The 20,086-nt window shown below is 41.4% G+C and overlaps 1 protein-coding gene and 1 long non-coding RNA gene across 2 annotated transcripts in view; one reads left to right on the top strand and one right to left on the bottom strand.

Moving 5' to 3' along the window:
• The window catches only part of LOC146001278 (uncharacterized), a 107,160-nt gene that overhangs the window by 72,512 nt on the left and 14,562 nt on the right, over nt 1-20,086 (bottom strand). The gene's annotated exons all lie outside the window — the stretch shown is intronic.
• Nucleotides 1-20,086, top strand: part of LOC146001246 (cilia and flagella-associated protein 47-like) — a 62,346-nt gene that overhangs the window by 39,442 nt on the left and 2,818 nt on the right. Inside the window, exons 12-16 of the mRNA XM_083138551.1 lie at nt 2,937-3,178; nt 4,579-5,858; nt 6,912-8,811; nt 16,339-16,554; nt 17,969-18,397. Of these exons, the coding sequence (XP_082994677.1) occupies nt 2,937-3,178; nt 4,579-5,858; nt 6,912-8,811; nt 16,339-16,554; nt 17,969-18,397 (4,067 nt within the window). The remainder of the gene's footprint in view (nt 1-2,936; nt 3,179-4,578; nt 5,859-6,911; nt 8,812-16,338; nt 16,555-17,968; nt 18,398-20,086) is intronic.

The following is a 20,086-nucleotide window of genomic DNA, read 5'->3' as shown; positions in this document are numbered from 1 at the left end:
CCGAAGGGTGCCTGATTTGACGTGGAATTACCTTGTGCAATGTACCTCCATCGGGATTCGAACCAAGGCTCCTGGATTACAAGGTCACAACGTTAAACAGCGGCTATCAAAATTATATTGCACTTCCGTAGCATGGCATTTACAACTCGAACGACCTGTAGGTCAGGAACCTCTCATATACTTTCCTTGTCATCTTTTAATATTAATAGTGTTAAAAACGCACCGCGGGAAAAAGAGATTCATGATTTCCCATGGTACATTTCACCTCTGAACAAACAGCCGGAAAGTTATTTTTGATATGCAGATAATACAATACAATAATAGTGTAACGACCTTGAAACGCGCTGCCCAAACTTAAAAAAAAAGAAAACATGGCAATAAAATGTGTGAACATTACATGCAGCACACGCATTCTTCAATTATTTTTTTTCTTAATGTGCGTCACTAAAGCTTCATGCACGTTTTCTTCTGCGACTTAAACAGCGAGGTCGGAACGCTGCAAGACGCGACTTTCAGGGTTGGTCTGTTCTAATTATTATTTCTCACGATTACGACGCTGTGTAAATGATATTAGCAAGGGTGCCAGGTCATGGCAGTAAACATGAACCTGCATCAATGAAACTGTACTAACCGTCTTGAGGAGAGCTGAGCGAAAGCAACAGAACTCAAATTTGGAGAGTGGTTAATGTGGAGGATTCGTACCCGGGAGATCGAGGTTTTAAATTCCGGTCACAGTTTATAGTTGCATCCGCCGGGAATCGAGCCCGGAAGACATTATTTACAAGGTGACAGATGCTGAAATGGTACCTTTAACAAAGGTCACGAAGGATCCTTCCCCTTTTCACCACCCTTCCTTTTCTCATATCGAACATCCGAGAAATTTAGAATGCTCGTGTGTCAAAACTACAGAATTTGAGAAATTCTCTCGACACTGTCAGTGTTGGCAAGTTATTGGAAAAAGCGTGCGGTATTCAGGATTTTGTAAGTGTGTGGAAATGTTGAACATTTCACTTCCCGATCATCTGTTCTTTCTCCCGATGAAAAATGTTTTGTCCCGTACGTCCCAGATATCGTAGTGGGGTTGACTAGAAGTTTGGGAAGTTTGTACTCTAGGATTCAATTAAAAATATTTTGAACGGAAAATGTGTCTTTTTTACACAAATATATAATAATTCAATGTGATTTTGCGAAAAAATACTTTATTCGCATATCGATTTCGGTGATTCATTGTCACCATACATAGAAGGCTGTTGATTGACTTCTCAATATTTTAAAAAGCTTATATCATCAATTTTGCCCATAGTTGTGTATCTTTATTTCAGGCTGGTTCACTAGGTGTTACTCGTCTATGTGTTTATGTTCTTTTTGATGTTAGTTGTGTAAGTTTCTCTAAAATTAGTTGCGGGGTGTAAGGGGTGCTCCTTCCACGTAGTGCACCCAATAGTCAACCTCACTTCCACGTACTACACCCTGGACTGAAGACTAACGAGGCTCTGGCGACTGGCCCCATGGCCAGTATAATTGTCTTTGTGTTGTCCTGTGTTGTGTCCTTGTGTGTGTGCTGAGCGCTCCTTTACAGCCTCAGTTTTTAACGAAAGTCAGAAGATTTTAAGATTTTAGTTATGCAACGTTAGAGTTGTTATGTTATGATAAGGGGCTGGACCCCGTATAATGTGACGGGTGCAAAATAGCCTTAGTGCTGACGCATCCAAAATTTTAAATTCAAATTCAAATTCTAAAATTAGTTGCAGTATTTGGTGGTCCTTGATCTACCTTGTATTATACAGTAGTTGAGCTGTTGCGAAAAGTTTCACAGGTTTCATTCATGGCACATTCGGTTTTTATTTATTTATTATTTATTGCATAAAATATTGACACTGTTGATGTTATGTCCTGAAGTCTTGATATGTTGGGAGAGTGAGTGTGACAATGCATCATTTTTTAAATTATTTGCAAGTGATATATTTTATTTAGTCTAAGCGTGATTGTGTCCTACATTTTGGGAGAGACTGCCTTACTTCTTGCCTTGATTATGTAAACCTTTCTGAAGGGATTACAAGATATACCCAAACTTTGGGCCACTGGTGTGAAGTAAAATGTAGACCTGTGAATGTATTTTGTACTAAAATACGTAAATTCGTTTAGCAGATAGAGACACTTGAAATTACTCCCTACACTACATAAAGTTGACTAGAAGAACGCTTAAGACTCGATTTGATTGAACGATTTCCTTTACTTTGCTATTCTTCCACTTTTGGCTAATCTCGAACATAAAGATGAGTGATGATACCATAAAATTGATGAAGGGACACTCAGAATAAAATATTCATGTTTAAAATAGAAAGTTTTCTTATATGTCTCAATGCTGTATATACGTACATGTCTACATAACACTTAAATAACATGTATATGCGTGTGTGTGTTTCTGCCTGAGTTTCATCTTTACTCCTCGTTCTGGCCACCGCATAGACGTGTGGTGACATAAATGCGCATGCGCTCACGAGAAAAATGCGTTACGTTTGTGTAGATTAAAAGGCAAACTCTTAAACTGTAACGGGAGATATTGTAAAATTTTAAAGTAAAAACCCATCAGCGTTCTATGTACGGTAACGTGATATCGAGACACACTTTATAATAAACGGACCTCCCCGATGGCGTAGAGGTAACTTCGTAGCCTTGTAATGAAGGGGGCTCGGGTTCGATGCCCGGTGGAGGCACTTTGTGATTGGAATCCAACTTGAAACTGTAGGTGCAGTCCCGATTAGCCTTCCTGAACATAAAATAAACTTTCAAACTTCATAATAAATCTGTTAGACGTACGTTTCCTGTGCAACAGCGATCCGCTCGATAGGATCATGGTTGGATTAGAGCTTTGTAGTCATACCCCGCCCTTATCCTAGACGCGCTACTGTAAACACACTTTTTTATTTTCATAGCTTCATCGTCATTACCATCAACGAGAACAACCCCTTCACTCTGCTGGCAAGAGGAGACGTGGTGACGCAGGTACAGAAATTCGAAGCCGAGGATCTCCTGTTCGGACGGAACCCTCCGGACACGGTCCTCGGACACTCGCTCCGCTGGAGGACGGTGCCCATCGCCAACGACCTCCACGTCCCCTGCAGGTTCACCTGGAATGTCCCCGAGGACACGCCGTTCTCTGTGCAGCCGATGGAAGGTAAGCACAAGAAACACCAAGAAGCTTTTCCTCAAAGTCTAAATTTCTATTCGAGTTTACTCCTAATTCCATATTTTGAAGATTGTTTGTGTAGTGGAGAGGAGATTTACAGTGGTACGTACATTGTACCACCAAAACTTGCGAAAAGATGAAACGAAGCTTAGAGAATGAAGCTCGAGTTTTTCCAGTCTCAATCCTTCGTTCATAATAGCATAGGATCCACTTCATTTAATGTCATATCTCAGTCATATGTCAGATATCTTCCTCTTCCCCAGACTTTTCCCCAGTTCTTCCTCATGCATCTTTTATCAGACCTTTCTTAGCCAGTTACCCAACTGATTAATTTTTGTTCTTGATTAGATGTAAACTTCTGAAACGTAACTAGAAACAACGTTTCTTTTACTCTTAGAATCCGCAGCTAAATACAAAGTAGTTGTGCAACAAGTATTGGATACATTAGTATGTTAATATTGGCCAAGTTAAAACTCATATTGTCGTACGATAGAGTGGTATGCATAGGTTTCATCAATCAAATTGTCTATACACGTATATTTTCTTTGTTTTACACAATGGTAGCTTCAAAAATTGAAACAAAACACTAGGCAAGCTGTTGACAACCTCTGCACCTGCTACCAGTACTTAAAAACAATTTCTCGAGCAATACTTGTACAGCCACAGACACTTCTGGGTTGTTACACCTTATTGACTTTCAATGCGATCATTACAGTATTTGAAAATAAGATCCTTAGGAAAATATTTGGACCTAAAAGGGATGAGGAGACAGGTGAGTGGAGAAGGTTACATAATTTAGAACTACATAATTTGTATTCATGTCCAGATATTATTAGAATAATTAAATCAAGAAGACTTAGGTGGGCAGGCCATGTGGCACGAATGGGAGAGGAAAGAGGAGTTCACAGGATTCTTGTTGGGAAACCTGATGGTAAGAGACCTATAGGAAGGCCAAGACGAAGATGGAGGGACAACGTTGAGATGGACCTAAAGGAAATCGGTAGGGATGGAAAAGAGTATATAGATCTTGCTCAAGATAGGGACAGATGGAAGGCCTGTGTTGCTGCAGCCATGAACTTTCGGGTTTAAGAAGGATAGAGAGTTAGTTAGTTAGTCATTACATCCCAGAAGTGTCCGTGACTGTACATTTCATTGCTATAGAATTGTAGACAATTGTAATTTGATGGCAAAGTTAAAGTGAAAACAGCACTGGCTGTTCCTTTAATGTGCACTTTATGGACAGATATGCTAATCGGTACTTGGATCCGAACTGCTATGTGTCTCCACCGTGTATCGAACCTGAGGCACCTTGATTATAAGGCGATGGTGTTACCACTATGCCATCGTGGAGGACGTTAGCTCAATGTTTTTCTGTTCTTTTTTCCCAGTTGTCGTTCAGCCAGGCAAAGAAATCCGATGCCAGGTGTACTGTGACGTATTTCCCAGATGCCCCATGCATGCTCGAGTGGAGATCAGATCTCAGACGGGAGGACTCCAGTTCATCAAGTGCAAAGTGGAGACGAGCGATGCTCCCAAAGTGAACTTCAAGCAGAAAGCGCTGCTCTACAAGGACATCGCGTTGAATGAACCCGTCACGAGGATCGCTGTCCTATGCAATCAGAGTAACCAAGATGTGTTCTTCAGGATGTCCTCATCAATTCCGCAGGAGGGTTGGACCGTCGAGCCTTCCTTCGGTATCCTCCGAGCCAGAGAGAAGGTCAACGTGAAAGTCATCTGCCAGGCGAGGAAGGTGGAAGATTTCCAGTTCGAGCTGAAGTTCTTGATAAATCAGTCCAAGAAGAACCTCATCGTTAAGGTCCAAGGCACGGTGCAGTATCCCAAAATCGCCATCGAGCCTCGAGAGATCATATTTTCAAGAGTACCTCTGGGTTCGTTCCAATCTCAGCTTCTGGAAGCAGAGAACGTAGGTTCCGTCGATGCTCAGCTGTCGTTCAACTTCTCCACGTTTCTTGGCTTCAGTACGTCGATCTCCAATGATCCAAAAGCGCCAGCAGCGAAGGTCGTTTCGGTTCCGAAAGGGAGCAAGGTGCCACTCTACCTCCGCTTCATCCCCGAGGAGATTGCATCCTACAATTTCTTCCTGCCGTGCACGGTGAACAACATCCTAGGTCCTCCAGTTTTAGGAATTCCCGATTCGTTGGTAGCTTCAGCTTACGTTTCAGTTACGGCCAAAAGCCCCCGAGCTAAAGAACCACCAAAAGACAACTTCTTGATCACCGAAAAGTTGCCGGCGGTCGCGATCACGGCTACTTCAGCGAGGAGGATTCTGTCCTTCTCTGATCTGGAGTGCAGATTTAAGAAGTCCAACACTGACATCCAAAGCGACTTCCAGGAGGTGGTAATAACCAACGTGTCCAAGTGCGAACTTACCTTGATGATTAAGGGGAGCGAGATCAAGGATACTGCATTCGCATTGAAGAAATTGGTGGTCGACACCCAGGACGTTACCGAAGAAGAAGACTGGGAAATCCTTCTCAAGACGCAGGAGTATGCCACACTGTACACAAACTTCACTCCACCTACGTACGGCACGTTTAGTCTCGACCTTCCAGTCTTCGTGACAGTCAACGGATCTACAATATTGCACAATTGTCTACATTTCTCCGGAGAGTGGGCGGAACCTAGGATAAAGTCATTTGTTTCTGAGGTAAGTACATTCTTAAGTTTTAACGAACTCGCGCTCTTTATCTTTCTTTGAGTATATGTCACACCTTAGCATCTTTACACCAACAATTTAACTGACTACTCTAGGGCAGATTGCAAAAAAAAAAAAAAAAAAAAAAAAAAAAAAAAAAAAAAAAGTATGAAAACGTACGGCGTGCGTCAGGAAATTGTCATTAGAAGGGGTTCGGTCTGCATGTTTGACCCTCCGTGTCAATTAATTTCCATCTTCGCATCTCAATTTATCATCCCCTTTCGTATTTCATCCAAGGTATTCATCTTATTCAGATTGTATGCAAGTGCAGCCATGTCGAGCGCAGCATTTCAACATACAAGCCACAGTAACCACGCTGATAACGAGGTCTGCAACACTATGCTACAAAGCCAACATCTGGCCTTCCCACAATTTAAATATATGTGTAAAATATTATGATGGTTCTCATGTTGCTACTGGACACAAGGTCGAATCTCTGGTTAAGTCAGAATTTTCATACAACAAAGGTCTTAAAAGCGCATGACTGATTTTTTTTTACAAATAAGGTAATAGTTTCTAAAATATATATTTCAAATTCTAGGGCTGACTATTGAAATTCCTGGACACTTACTGGTCCTGACCAACACAAAAAGAATATCAGCATGTGAGGAATTGTTGTGTGGTGTGTGCGTGTCGTGTGGTGTGTCAGTTCGTTTGCCGCACTTTTGGCTCACGACCCGAAATGGCCAATTATGTGATGATGAGTAAAGTTATGATAAAACTAAACACAGCATCGTGTTTCTCGTCAAATACCTTTCTACTTAAGAAAATGAAGTTTACTCCAAGATGACTGCCATCTTAGTAGCATGGTGTAAATGGTTTCTCCCTCGCCCACTTATGTTTCGGGACATTATATTGGTGTCTTTTATAAGGGAGCTTTCACACTTTTGGCGCATCCTGTATTCGACCAATACCACGTCAAGCTATACCACTCGCAGACGTAGGTTACTTTAATCACCAGCAAACAAGTCATTATTCTAATAAATATGATTGATGTAATTCCAGGTTATATTTCCACCAGTTCCATTGGGTATTGAAACCGAAGCTGTGATTATTCTTCAAGGAGTCAACTTGGAACAAGACGTTAAACTCTCTTTCACTGTCAAAACAACCGAGATTGTGGAGACGGCGCAGCTGATCGGTGTAAAGTTCCCAGAAGGCGACGTGCTAAGAGTGGCAGAAGAGGATATTGGATGTCTGGCTGTCATCACTTTCAAGAGCGACTATCCGGTCTCCTTGTCAACCGGTATTGTCTTCTCCGGGGACAGTGCAGGCAAATACAAGATCCAAGTCACTGCTACAGCTGATAACAGCTTGATAACTACTCATGCTTTCCTTGAGAAACATTACGACGAATTGTCTCTAAGCCGATTCTATAATAAGGCTAAAGCAGCTGACTATGGGCAATACATTGATAAGCCGCCTCAAGTAAAAGCAAACAGCCATTTTCAGTATTTTAGCTTCGGGACGTCCACTGTTGGTTTAAGTCCTGAGGCTGAGGCGAAGATCGTCTCCAGGTATCCCAAAAGGGCTAAAGTTTTCTTGGAGGAAATCAGAAAGCGTCAGTCGCTCGAGAGTTATCCCTTTTTCCCTAACGGTTCCGAGGATGACAACACTTCCACGCACTATACGAGGACACTGAAGGCTGCAGAAACGTGGTTGTTCGAGCACGGTCTCCACGGGTCCTTCTCCATGAAGATTCCTCAAGATATGCGTTCGCTGACACTCACAGGAAGAGAGACGAAAACAGGTACTTCCAATGAAGGGTCCGTGCAAGATATTGATAGAAATATTTACGACGTGTTTCTGCTTCTCGCTGGGAAACAGATTTTGCCCGGCTTGAACGTCAAGCCACTTCCAGAAGAGCCTGCTGCCAGAGCCGACGAAGCACACTCGCAGATGTGGGCTGTGCTCGATGTCTTAAAGCAACATGGCGCTCTGCTGGCTCACGTCAAACCCGAGTTCCTTTTGGAGTATCCTGACTATGTGCAGTACACTACAGAAGCACTGCAGATGGACGATGACTTTTCCAGGGTAGAAGTGCCGTGTGGAACTGAGGAAAGAACTTCTCAAGTTAGTCTGAAGGACAGTGGAACGGTCGGTTGCCAAGTCCTCGACGAGAAGTCATTCGACGCTCTGTCACATCAATGCTGGTTGGATGTCGTCTTGCAAATATTCAAGTACTTCTACCTGTGCAAAATCAACGTTCAGACCTTTCGGCATCACAAGTTCCCAGAGTGCACGATCAAATCACGTAGCACCGTGTTCAAAACACCAGGTTTCATGTGTGACCCAATCGACAGCAATGTGTACGGAGAGGCTGAGCGGATCCTTCTTGCTTGGCTCAACTATCACTTCAGCTGCACGAGAACCGTCCTCTGGCCCCCACAAGCGACTCAGCCGAGAGACATACTGAACTTCACGTCAGACTTATCTGATGGAGTTGTCCTAATTGCGGTCACCGCCTCCTACTGCCCGTTCCTGACCAGAGACTTCTTCGCTACGTCCTACCCTGAACCTGAAAGTTTTGAAGAGAAGTTTCACAATAATGTTCTGTGCGTCCAGGCATGGGATGCCATAAGACTTGGTGTTAGCATTCAACCCAGAGACATATGCAACCCAAACTCTGTGGAGATGGTCATTCTGTGCGCCTTCTTGTTCAGGAACCTGGAAGACTACAACCCTCGTGAAACGATTGTGTTCAGCGGCCCACTGTCCCAGGAGGTAGCCAGGAAGATTAAGCTGACGAACCCGGTATCCAAGAAGGTTACGTACTTCCACACATTTATAGGTCCCCACAGGAGGTTCTTCCAAGTGTCCAATGCCAATCCATTCACGTTAGCTAAACGTGAGAAGAGTAATCTCGACATTATCTACAAAGCAAGAAGAATTGCAGATTGTTACGGTAAGTCTACCTACCACGAACTAATAGGCAGGAAATGCCGTTCATGCGATAGCAAACGGTCCAGGTTGAGTTCGGGTTCTGGACGGTAATCGCACCCTTTCAGTGCGGAGCCGGGGATATAATAACTTGAAATATATCACCTTAATTTTACCTGACACACCTGGTACCTGTAAACATCAAATGATAACTCGTACAAACGGTAAAAATATATGTATTGGAATCTGACATATACAAAACAAAACACAGTACAGGTCCCCCTGAAGCGCTCATCCATTCTAACACACTCATTCATTCCCATGGGCCTCATCAACAAAAAATTATACATGCAAGACTTATATGTAATCGATGTACAATCAACAGCAAATGAATTAGGAGAAAAAATATTTTCTCGACGAAAAATGAGTTGGCAATGCTGTGAACACCGAGGCATTTGCGATAAGACGCTTGAGGAGCCTCAAGCAAAGTTTTCTCAACGCACAACTTCAGTACCGAAGGTCATGTCGATTGGCAACTTTCGGGAGCATGTTGTCTGTCTACACAGTTCTCCCCAAATGCCTGTTTGAAAATGATCTGGTGTTCACTTTTTTTTTGCCAACGTAGTTCTGACATTGCAGTAATGTTACAATATTTTTTTTCTTATGTTGCTTTGTTTTTACCATGACACATTTATAATTTGTCGCAACCATGAGGATGGATGATAATTACATTAAATTGATAAGGAAACACTGCAGAGATAGAACTCCATGCTGAGACCAGGAAATGACAATTTTTCCATCCCATGAATAAGCTATAGCGTCCCTGGGCTAGTGTGCAGCATGATTTCTACATTTAATTTGAGAAATCATTTTAAAAGATCTATATTTTTGTTCCTCAGGTCCCAGGAGCTTAACAAAAATATCCTTAACTAGTAAATGTTAACAAACCTGAAACTTTTGGGGCCAAGTGTCCCTCTTTCAGATGCCAGGATTTGAACCCTAAAATAATAATTCTGAATTTACGAATAGTAGCGTGTTGAATGGCAGTGGGTAATTAGAGGTGCTGTGCGTATTATTGCTTTACGAATTCATTTTCGTTCTGAAGAAAGTTGCCATTCCGATACAGACAGAATATTTCGAAAAGTCTTTAATCATTCTGAGTCTGAGTTTTATGCACAAATAGGCAAACCGGGACGAGATCTACAGTTTAAACTAGAATCCGAATCACTATGTGCCTCCACCGGGCATCGAACCGAGAAGTCCTTGATTACAATGCGGCGACGATTTCCGTGCGCCATCGTGGAGGCTCTCTTAATCAGTTGCATATGCATAAATTAGTATAAATTAAAGTATATTTCTCATACTACATAGAATTCATTATCACCACAGTCGGGGAAAATAGTTTTAGAGAAAATTGAAAATAGAGGAATATCTATCGCTCTTCCCGTTTTACTATTTCTTATAAAATCAGAAGTATTTCACATCACTGTCACAATCTAGAGCCGCTATTGAATACAAAAACAGCAATACTTCAAACTTTGAAATCGACACCGAGGGTGATATTTTTGTTATTTCACGTCACTGTTCTACCAGTCTCGGATAATCGCAATGATGAAGGTTGAAGATGTGATAGATGGAAGTGGGATGCAGACAATGACACATCTTCACCTTACTTCGAAGCGCATGCGCTAACCAATTAGCCACAGGGTTGGCTTTTTTGTGTTTATCAGTTCACCAAATTAATTTATTCGTCATTCAAGATCCAGAGGTAGAAAAGCAACGTAAAATAACGAAAACAGAAAAAATACCATTCACTTATCATAACCCAACAATTTCATGCTGACCAAATCCACACACGAACCTCTTTTGGCATTCGTTTTACAGAATGGCCTTGGGGATTAAACATCGCCCATTTACTGGTTCAGCTCGAGACAATCCAGGTGACCATGTTATCGAAGCTTATCTTCATTCCTTCACACAACTTCGCTATTTGCTTCTTACAAGTTTGACATCTTAACAGAACTTCTATCGAACATCGCTCATAGAGTATATTTTACCTATCAGCTCTTAATTAACCTTCTAATTTTCACATATTTTTTATTTTTATTTAGCGTCGCTTTTCTTCCACTTTCGGGCAATCGCGACGACGAAGATGAGTGAAGATAAAATAAATAGAACATTCAGAAACAACACCAATGCCCAGACCGGTATTCGAACCTAGGATCCTTGACGTAAAACCGTCTAGTGCTACCACTCAGTCAATTTTCACATAGAAACTTACACTTACACACCTCTTCCTTACATATGTGTTTTGTTTTACCTGCTGCACTTCTCTTATGGTGAATTCTAACCGCTCATTTCAGGTTTATCTCATGTTTATAGCTATTGCTTTGTAGTGAATGATAATCCTATTACGCCATGTGAATCTTACTCCAACAAAAATCCTGTTAGAGGATGGAAACGTTACGTGTGTAATGTTGTTAAATGTCTGCTTTGGTTAGCTTTTTTAGTGTATTGAATGAATATTGCATTTTCATTTCGTGTTGAGGCATATTTTCGTCACCTAGATTTTGCATTTAAAATATGTAGGTCGAGTAGTCATTGTGAATTCGAGTCAATTAAAGCATTTTGCGTTGTTGCGAGATTATCTATGAGGCATAATGAATAAGTAGAGAAAATGCAACTTGTATATCAAAATTGCTATGTCCAACTGATCTCCGAAAGTATTGTTTAGCACGTCACATTTCAAGTATAGTCCATGATTGTATCTAGTATATGAACGAGATGTGTCCCTCCTCTCAAACAATACGTGGCTTGTCCCCACCGAACGGAGTGTGTCACTTATAAATTAAGTGTCCGAAAGCAGGTATTAGTCATGAACAGAACAAAAAATACTCCTGAGCAATTACAAAGTTTATACTCCAGTTCATGGCTGGGAGTTATTGACGGTCACCCCACCTTATCCGCTTTAGGTTCCGGGTTCGAGTCCTGGTCTGGCAATATCTTTTTTAAGTGTCTCTTCATCAATTTAATCTCATTATCATCCATCTTCATAGTTTCGATTAATTGTAAAGGTGACATAAAAGCAAAGCAAAATAAGAACAAATACAAATACTAATTGTAAAATGACTACAACGTCAGAACTACATTTGAAAAATAAAATGCGAGCAGAAGGCTCATCTTCAAACAGGCGTTTGGGGAGAATTGTGTAGACAGACAGCATGCTCCCCAAAGTTGCCAATCTACGTATGGCATGACCTTCAATACTGGAGTTGTGCTTTTCAGGAAAGTTTGCTCGACGCTCCTCAAGCCTCTTATCAAGATTGCCTCGGTGTTCGCAGCATTGCCAACTCATTTTTCGTCGAGAAAATCTTTTTTCTCCTAATTCATTTGCTGTTGATTGTACCTTTTCTTTCATTTAACATGAATTCTTTGAATTGGGTCGTTAATCTCAGCTCCTGTGTTCCTTACAATTAAATATGTGCCAGGCCTTAATAAAAACAATTGTCAAAATTAATGGTCAGGGTAATTGAACCTTTCGTTCAACAAGAACATTCGCGTCTAAACAGTAAGTATCAAATTACAAACCCTCTCGCGTCCTTTCAAACAATTACAGTTCTGCTGCGTAACGCAATACACAAATGGACTCTAGCTGCCGGGATATCTCAATTAGCCTTCGGCGCGAGCAAAAATTACATTACAACTCTATATACATATATATATATATATATATATATATATATATATATATATATATATATATATATATATATATATATAAACATCACTTACACGACCTGGGCAATTTTAACACATATTATTCAACAAACATAAGACTAAACAGTCAACCTTGAATATTTATTCAAACGACTGGGCGGTGGATTATTTTACTATGAAGCACACTTTGACAAATTACAATGGCATTTAATGCAATAAAGGAGCTTTATATTTAAATGCTGACATTAAAAAGAGATTAAAAACAAACACAAACGACCTATTTTACAACAGTACTCAATTTCAAGACACGAAAGTTAGGTTTGGCGTTCCGAGTCACGTCGAAAAACCGCGAATCAAAATGGTTATAGTTTTTGTGGTAGGGCGATGAAAGAAAGCAATACCTTTGTACGTGGACACGAATCGACAGATGAATACTGTACCCAAACTCTGCTACGTCATCGGGTGGTCCATCTTTGCTATGTGTGCGGATAATCACACGTGGTACCATTGTAACGAGAAATCTTTCTTCGGTTAATAACCGCGACGATGGCCGGCGGTGGTGACACTTGGCACTTTCACTTCCTCTCGGCGGCGCGTTCTCTCCTTCGCTCTGACGTCGGCCTCCGACGGCTAGCGTTTCCGGGCTCGTCGCTTTCATCTGGCGGGCATCTTTCAAGCGTCGGCTCAGTTTCCTTCCTCTCAATCGTCGGGCAATCTCTACGTCGTTACTGCTGGGCGTTGGTTGGTTGGACGTTCGCAACGGATAGTGTTGGCGGCGTCGTTGGCTGGTTTCCATGGCGTGGTACGTCGTTGGTGTTGGCGCCGGCTGGTTTGGCGGTAGGATGATAGTGGCGGCGTCGTTAGGGACTTGAGAACCCGACGTCCCCTCTTCTCTTATCATCCTAGCCTGCTTGGTTTTTGATGTTCCTCGTTTCACAAAACAATTAACTGCTTAAGATTATAACAGAACCACAGTCTTCCTTTCGACGTCCTCCAGCGATTGGTGTAAGCACACCTGTATCAACTCACTGGCAGTCACACGCTGATGTTCGCAAAAAAAAAAAAAAAAAAAAAAAATTACTAAGTCCACGGTATACAGAGGTTTAGCACGGAAGTGCTCTCACTACGAGAATCGCGGCAAACTGTGTAGATGCTTCGGGTTTCCATGGTTTTATACGTCCTTTGAAATTTCGGTTGGAATATCGTTAAAGGTAATCGTCGCTTCTCTCTCCGCGAGGTTTCTTCAACCCGGGTCCATTGTATTTTCGAAAGGCCCAGTGCGTGTCCTCAGCTAGTTGCGAAAGGATTAGGTTTCAGTTTCCTCGGCGCCAGCATTTCAGATTCGTAGATGGTCCATGATTTGTCCTTTTATATCAAATTCGATCTTGCGTCCTTGATATTCAGTTGATCATCTTGAAATTACATCTAGGTATCTTTTATAACATGCCACTTCGGTTGCCCAAATTTCAGGTATATCCGCCGACTGGAAACGGAGATATTCCATAAGGCCTATTTTTGCACAGGTGGGCCGTAAAGAGTGAACCTTCGTGACAATCGTCGCCGTGACTCAGAACTTTACCCCTAACTCCCGTTGTCTCGCCAGAATTTCATTTTACCGACTGATATCTATGAACTTTTGAAATCTCAAAACCAAATATCACGCAATACGTCAGTAATATATTGATTAATTGTAGATAATTAAAATAAAATATTAGACAGAGAATTACATGTCCAAAGAATACCGTGACATACCATGACAAGTAACAGCAAAATTAGGTGGGATTGCCACTTATACCAACGGCAAAGCAAGTGAGAGCAAACTACGCTTTCCAGAATTCGCCAGCGTTAGTGTTGCCCACGGGACGAGACGGGACAGGCTTTTAAAAATTCGAGATGAAACGAGATTGACCATGTGTCATAAGACAAACTAATATTTTCGAGACGAGACAGCATTTCCACGAGACGAGAGAGGCCAAAGTCTCGTCTCGTGGGCAACACTAGCCAGCGTGTACCAGACTGGTGAACCAAAAATCACGTCACATGCGGTGAAATGTGGAAAGCTTCATTCTGAAGCAAACGAAGACTAAATTCGGAAAGCGCACGTACATTCGCGTTTACTAGGAGAAAGTCATTGACAGTGACGAAATCTTAAAAGATATTTTATGAATATCATATATTCTCTTATAGTGATATCTCATTTTGCACGTTCACTACAAATGTAATTGACATTCTTTGCAAAAATATCGAAGATTGCGAATGGAGGCTTTCCTTCACGTTGCATGTTTTTATGAATTAACTGATTTTATTTTGCATGCAAGTGAAGGAGCAATAAGAACACGACGCCATTTCGATGCACAACCGGATCAACTCTGCAGGCTGGTGAAAGCTTTGGTTGACACCACACCATTAAATTACGGAACGCAGAAGCGTGTACGGTGGTGCACCAATCCGTGCACCGGTTAATTCTGGAAAGCGTCCCAAGAATCGTTGGTTCCAGATACAATGTAGAAATTGCTGTATTGTCTGGTCCAAGGATGCCATGCAACCTAGGAAGAATAGTTGTGTTGGAAAGTCAGTACGTTAAGTCACCAGAGGAGTCTATTCATAACAGCTATTGTTTATTTTGGTTGCATATCTATCAGCTTTTTGGCGTTGAGTTCGAATATAAGACACTTTCTTAAAATCAAACTTCCTTTGTCTAAATAAAGAAACTACTTCACAGATAGTAACAAACCACGTCCTTATGTCATACGTTTCCTGTTGTAACGGGAATTTGTTTGGGTTTTTCCTGTTCGTTATCGTGCCGCTTTCATCAAAGCAAAATATGAAACTGAACTCCATGATGCAACAGTTGTCTGACGGGTAGCTTTTTTCATTGGTGTGTGGTCAGTGCGTCGATATTCATCGCCACTGTACTATGGCTTTCCAGGCATGAACACGCTACATCTTCTCTTTAAGTAGCTCTCCAATTGCCCTCACGATCCTGGGTCAAACGAAATTTTATGTGCTCCCACCAGGAATCGAACCTGAGACCTCTAACACCAAAGGCGAACTATTGTTTGCAATAAAAGAAAAAAAACCTAGGCGGTAGTTTCTCGTAATTATCTTCTTTTTCTTATCAGTTTTACTCAATTTTCTACTTTCCTCATTGAGGACAAACGGAAACTTCATATCTTTTCCAGAATTCGAATCCGGGACCCTGCTGTCGTAATACGCCGTGCTAACGACTTCGCCGCGGACGTCGACACCATTTTGTTATGCTAAAGCCAAACGAGAAAAATGTTTCTATCTTTCCAGCAAATAAGTAAGTTTTTGTATCGCATACATTTATGTGACGGGCTGCTAAGCGAGAGCACACTTTGCCATAAACTTGCTAGCATTTCAAGTTGTGACACCTATGTGGCAATAGCTCAAAGGGGCTGTTTCTTTAATAAATGTTATGATATGCTGGCACATAAGCATTGACATTCAAGAGCATAGGCATTAACAGGGCGGATTCAGGGGATCCCTTAATTCCCTCTAGGATACATATATAGAATGCTTCATTTATTGTTAACCTTATTTCATCTTATATTTCAATTCCTTTTTCCTCTTTGCATTTTCTTTGTTTCCCTAGATTTTCGTCTTCCTCTCTACGCTTACTCTTTCTCTTCTTGATTGCATTTTCTACACTTTCTCCTCAATCTTCAGTTCCAGCTTTTATTTCCGATGTGAATCCCTTATTCTGCCATGACTCGAACAAAACGCTTGTTATATCCGGTGCATCAATTTTTATGTATGTCAAGATTTTATATATAACTGAAGTTTGCATGTTATTTTTTTTCTCAATTGCCAGCCACCTTGATCTTATCCAGCTGGTTGGTCCACAACGCCTCCGGCAGAGTTATGGTCTTCAGCCTGATTGGTCAGGTGTCCGAGATACTTCCAAGCTTAACCATGAATGTCGACGCACCAATGTACTATGGATTTTGTAAAATATTTGAAATTAAACCGCCGTACCCAGAAGAGACAACTTATGATGTGTGGTATTCTGAGGAACCCATTACGAAAGGTTGGTACGATGGCATGTGTAAGATGTAGAGCTCGTCATATGCGGGCGCTTAACATATGGTAGTTCTGACTTGATCAATTCAGCAAGTTAATGTTGTTTTTAGCATCGCTTTTCTGCCACTTTTGGCTAATCGCGAAGACGAGGATAGGTAACGATATGATGAAATTAATGAAAGGCCACTCACAAAGAACACCCACGCCTAGGTCACCATTCGAACCCGGGACCCCTGGCGTCGTAACGTGTCGTGCTATCCACATTTGTTACACACTATGCCATTTAACACAAAATCTCCTTAATCTGTTCTCGTTAAGTTCTTCTTGAATTGCAATTTCTTCAAAAACATTGTCATCTCTCAGTAAATACATTGTTGTATCCCCCGAAATATTTCACTAGGCGTTTGTTTATATTTTCAAGACCATTTTTCGAGTCAAAATGTGTAAAATTCTTCTGTTTTTTTTGTATTTTAAGCTCGCTCCATGCTCAGATAGGCTATTCGAGATTGGACTTAAAGTTTTTCAGTGAGCTCCGCTCTACTGTGCAATATGCTTCAGGGTGCGAAATCCTGGGGGGACGGGGGGATTTCCTCCCACCAACAATCTTGGCCTCAAAAATTTCCCCAAAAAAAAAATCCGGGGGGAGAGTTTTTCTTATAACAAACAAAAGATAAGCAATTACTTTTAATTTTAAATATACTTTACTAAGAATAATATCGAAAACACACACAAATTAGTGTAGTTGTTAGTATTGAATGCATTCTCTCTCAAGAGATCATTAACAAATCTACATCAATACACACAATAAAAGTAAAACAAGAATAATAATAACTATGAAGTCTGATTTATATTAACATAAAGCACAAACTAAACAAAAACTTACACATAATAAAACCACTTCAACTATTTCATAACGTATTAACATCATTACCAGTCAGTAAAGGAATTAGATAGCTGCTTTGCAATATATGATATATATACAAGTAACAAATTAATTTCCTTTATGTAATTAATAATAATAATATTTTTTAATTCAGTAATTTATTTTTACTTTTAATAACACTACAAATATGTATATCGTATTATTTACACATGTGTTTGTGGGGGAGGGAGTTTGTAGATGAAGAACTTTCTCCCCCCCACCAGTTTTCAATGATTTCGCACCCTGATGTGCTTCCACTGTGGAACGAACCCGGGACTCTTGATAGAGCTGGAACGCAAACCTTAAATTCCTTATTATTCGGAGGAAGCAACGAACTTGACGTCGTTTTGAGACGTTTTTAATTTTGACATTTTATTTTGCTTTCCTTAAACCTACTTCCAGAAGTTGTTCTGGTAACTGAGTTGGTAAGGTTCAGTTTATGACGGAGAAAACTTTGACATGGCCTTTTCAAAACGTCTGTATTCTTTCATCATGGCAGACGAGTCTACTCTTGCAAGATGGAGCGACTTGGCCAAGAAGAAGATGCCAAGAAGAATGTTCCTGGTTGACACTTCCTGCGCGTTTGACGCGGCCAGCCAGCTAATAACCATCAGAGCCACTTTCGGCTACCTGCGCCAGATGTCCAGGGACCATTGGATCCTCCTGCGCAGTCCAGAGGTCGGGGAGTTCCTGCTCCAGGTGGCGACGAAGCCCAAGGTACCTCGGGTGACCCTGCTGGACGCTAAGGCGGTGGACGAGAGGCTTCGGTGCACCTGCAAGGACGAAGAGTCCAAGCTCAGCGGCGACTGTCCGCTCTTCTTCCTCCTCAAGCTCCCCATGCGGAACGACAAGATGCTCGAGACCTTCACGATGATGTTCGAAAGGAGCTTGGACCACTTCGATCTCGAGCTTTGGCGCAAGAACTATGGTAAGCCCACGGTTAGAATTCACTTCTGGTAATGATTTAGCCAGAATTTTCCATCTGTGAGGTGCAAGTTCGCATTTAGGAGGGTGTAAGGGTAAATGCAGAGCAAAAATGACCCTTTGTAGGAACTTTTAAAGGGTGTTATGGGGTATTGGCGTCTTGAGGATAAATCACTGGCTATCAGCTTGTTAGACAAAACTCCTTTTCACAAGTTTCATCGTTAGAGGTTAAGTATATAATTAACTCCACTCATAACCAACAACTCTTCAACTCCCACTATTTTACTCGGAACACAGGTATCCATTAATTGGTGCAAAACTTAAGATTACAATTCAATGGTTCTGTGAAACAAAGGGGTACGAAAATTTTAATTTACGTACAGAAACATACTGTCAGTGGCGGCGATTGTGGGGGACGTGGGGAGCAGTTGCCTTCCCCCCACTTTTGCCCCGCACTATGATAAACCTTATCTGCCAATTGAAAGTAAACCGTCATTGCCCCCCAGTTTAGGCACCTTGCCACCACCCAGTTTCTAAACCCAATCGCCGCCACTGCATACTGTGTAATACACTAACTCGGACCTTTCTCGCTCAGCCCACTTCGTCGGTGGCACACACAATATCTATCACATTTACAAGTGCATAACCCGCCGCCTTACTTTGAGACAGTAACATTCGGCAGAAGATAGTTTACTTTCAATCAAGGACGAAATCAGAAATATAAATACTGTAAATCTACTTATTAACTGATCACGTTATAACATTATAACATTTTCTTTAGAAAAGCTTTTATTTACAGATTTGGAGGGAAGTCACATTTTAACTCTAAATACCGTCAGAGGTCAAATTTAAGATGGCTGCCAGTTCACCGGCCCTAATGTTCAAACACGCTTAATTTCGGAAGGAACTACAGTGGGAAAACATTTAAGATATCATTTACAGCAAACCTGGTAGTGCATATTCACTTTGTTAACATTTTTAAACCACAAAAAAAGAATGCATTTACGTCAACAGAAAGGTCAAAATCGTAGTATAAACAAAGAATATTCCGTATAATTACTTGTATTTAGTACGTATTTCTTAATGGACATAATAACAATTTCCAGAACAAAAGCACAGTACAGGGCACTTAAGTGCAGCTTGGGATTTTGCTGGGTTTTAGTGCACCCTTTCTTCTAGCTATAGTGATTCAATTCACGACACGACACGAATCTGATGCTTCAGGAGAAGTGGTCCAAAGAGGTTTGTATCACAAAGGAATAGTTAAAGCGTTAACATTTGTAAAAAGAAAGATTATATTGATTGTATCATAATATAGTTAATTTTATAAATACCATGTCAGCTAAAGCCATGAAAACAGTCCAGTCAAGGTCACGCCGTCCACCTACAGTGTTGCCAATAAGCAACAATTTCAACCAACGAAATCAACCTCATATACGCGAAGTGTCGACTGAGCAAAGAAGTGGCAACCCTGGAGGGCCAGGGGTGTGGAGGAGGCAATGGTAAGTTCCGATCTATACCCTGTCCCATCTAACTGTGGAGCAGGGCCGCGCATAGCGGCAGAGGAGGAGGAGGAGGAGGAGGAAAATCGAATGGTGAAAGCGCAGCGTTACCAATCCTAGGGCCCTGATCGTACATGTACGGATGTACGGTACAGACCTTTGTCCGTACGTCAACATTTCCACTTGCTGTT

This window comes from Lepisma saccharinum, chromosome 1 (genome assembly GCF_977018435.1).
Source record: "Lepisma saccharinum chromosome 1, izLepSacc3.1, whole genome shotgun sequence".
In the NCBI taxonomy this organism is placed as follows: Eukaryota; Metazoa; Arthropoda; class Insecta; order Zygentoma; family Lepismatidae; genus Lepisma; species Lepisma saccharinum.
This window is presented reverse-complemented; position numbering and strand designations above follow the sequence as displayed.